This window comes from Bison bison, unplaced genomic scaffold, assembly GCF_000754665.1.
Source record: "Bison bison bison isolate TAMUID 2011002044 unplaced genomic scaffold, Bison_UMD1.0 scf7180017864289, whole genome shotgun sequence".
Classification (NCBI taxonomy): domain Eukaryota; kingdom Metazoa; phylum Chordata; class Mammalia; order Artiodactyla; family Bovidae; genus Bison; species Bison bison.
Window position 1 is genome coordinate 11,593,244 of NW_011494861.1, and position 1,095 is coordinate 11,594,338.

At 62.1% G+C, this 1,095-nt stretch overlaps 1 protein-coding gene across 1 annotated transcript in view; it reads right to left on the bottom strand.

Annotated features, from left to right (window-relative positions):
- AGRN (agrin) overlaps nt 1-1,095 on the bottom strand; it is a 42,441-nt gene that overhangs the window by 7,451 nt on the left and 33,895 nt on the right. Inside the window, exons 23-24 of the mRNA XM_010850236.1 lie at nt 883-984; nt 82-209 (exon numbers count right to left, since the gene is read on the bottom strand). Coding sequence (XP_010848538.1) covers nt 82-209; nt 883-984 — 230 coding nt within the window. The remainder of the gene's footprint in view (nt 1-81; nt 210-882; nt 985-1,095) is intronic.

Consider the following 1,095-nt stretch of genomic DNA (forward strand, 5'->3'; position numbering starts at 1 on the left):
CCACCCCCCAGTGCTTCTTTTGGTCAGTCCTAGAGAAAGGCTGGTGGCTTGGCAGGGCTGCAACCCCAGCCCCACACTTACTGCGCTCTCAATGCTCCTGGCAGTCTCCCCAAACAGCTCAGACTTGGGGTCTGCCATCTCCGGCGTGTAGAACAGTTCTTGCCCCTCGACCCCCTCAAGCTCCAGCACACCCTGGAACACCTTGGTGGCTGCAGAGGAGGGGCCAGTGAGGTCCTGCCTGGCACCTGCCTGGCTTCTGAACCAGCCATGGGCATAGGCCCCAGCAGCAAGCCACGCAGGGTGCAGGGCAGGTGGCGGTTAGTCAGATGGTCATGAGGTTAGTGGGGACCCCAGGGCAGGGCTGGCTTTGGTTACCAGGCAGACTCCTTGGAGCAGTGCCCCAGGCCGGCTTGCAACAGGAAAAACACGTTAGCCATGGGGTCCTGGGCACCCACATGTGTGCAGGGGCCAAGAACACACACATATGTGCTTGTGCTGAATCCCCAGGACCACTGGCACATGTGTGCTATTAATAAAATCAGAAGACCACAAACCCTGGGTGCCCACCTGCTGGGCAGGCCTGTGGCCTGGGAGGAGAGATGGCGTCTCTAGCCATGGCTAGGCCACGCCTCACACTCCACCCTGGCCCCCGGACCCCTACTCACCAGGACAGTTAGAGCCCTCTGCGTCCAGGGAGGGTGTCTTGCCATCTGAGCAGCAGCCCATAGGCGAGTTGTAGCAGGAAGCCCTTTCCATGGGTAGCCCAGGGGTCCCAGCACTGTCTCTTTCCGGGGACTCAAGTCCTGGGGAGGTACAGTCTGAGCCCAACTGCAGGTGCAGTCCTCCTGGGCCCTGCCCCCAGGTCCCAGAGCCCATGCTCACCTCCTGAGCCAGCCCCACTGGCCTCCAAGTCACCACTCAGCTCCTCGTCACCACTCCCATCAGCGCTGCCAGATTCGCCGAAGGCAGAGGTGACGAGGCTGGCTGCCGGGGAGGGGGCCATGGGAGGCATGGTCAGCACTGGCCTTGCAGTGGTCCTGGGGATGCTGGCCATGGTCCAAGGTTGTGATGAGGCTCGAGAAGTGGGCTGGCTGT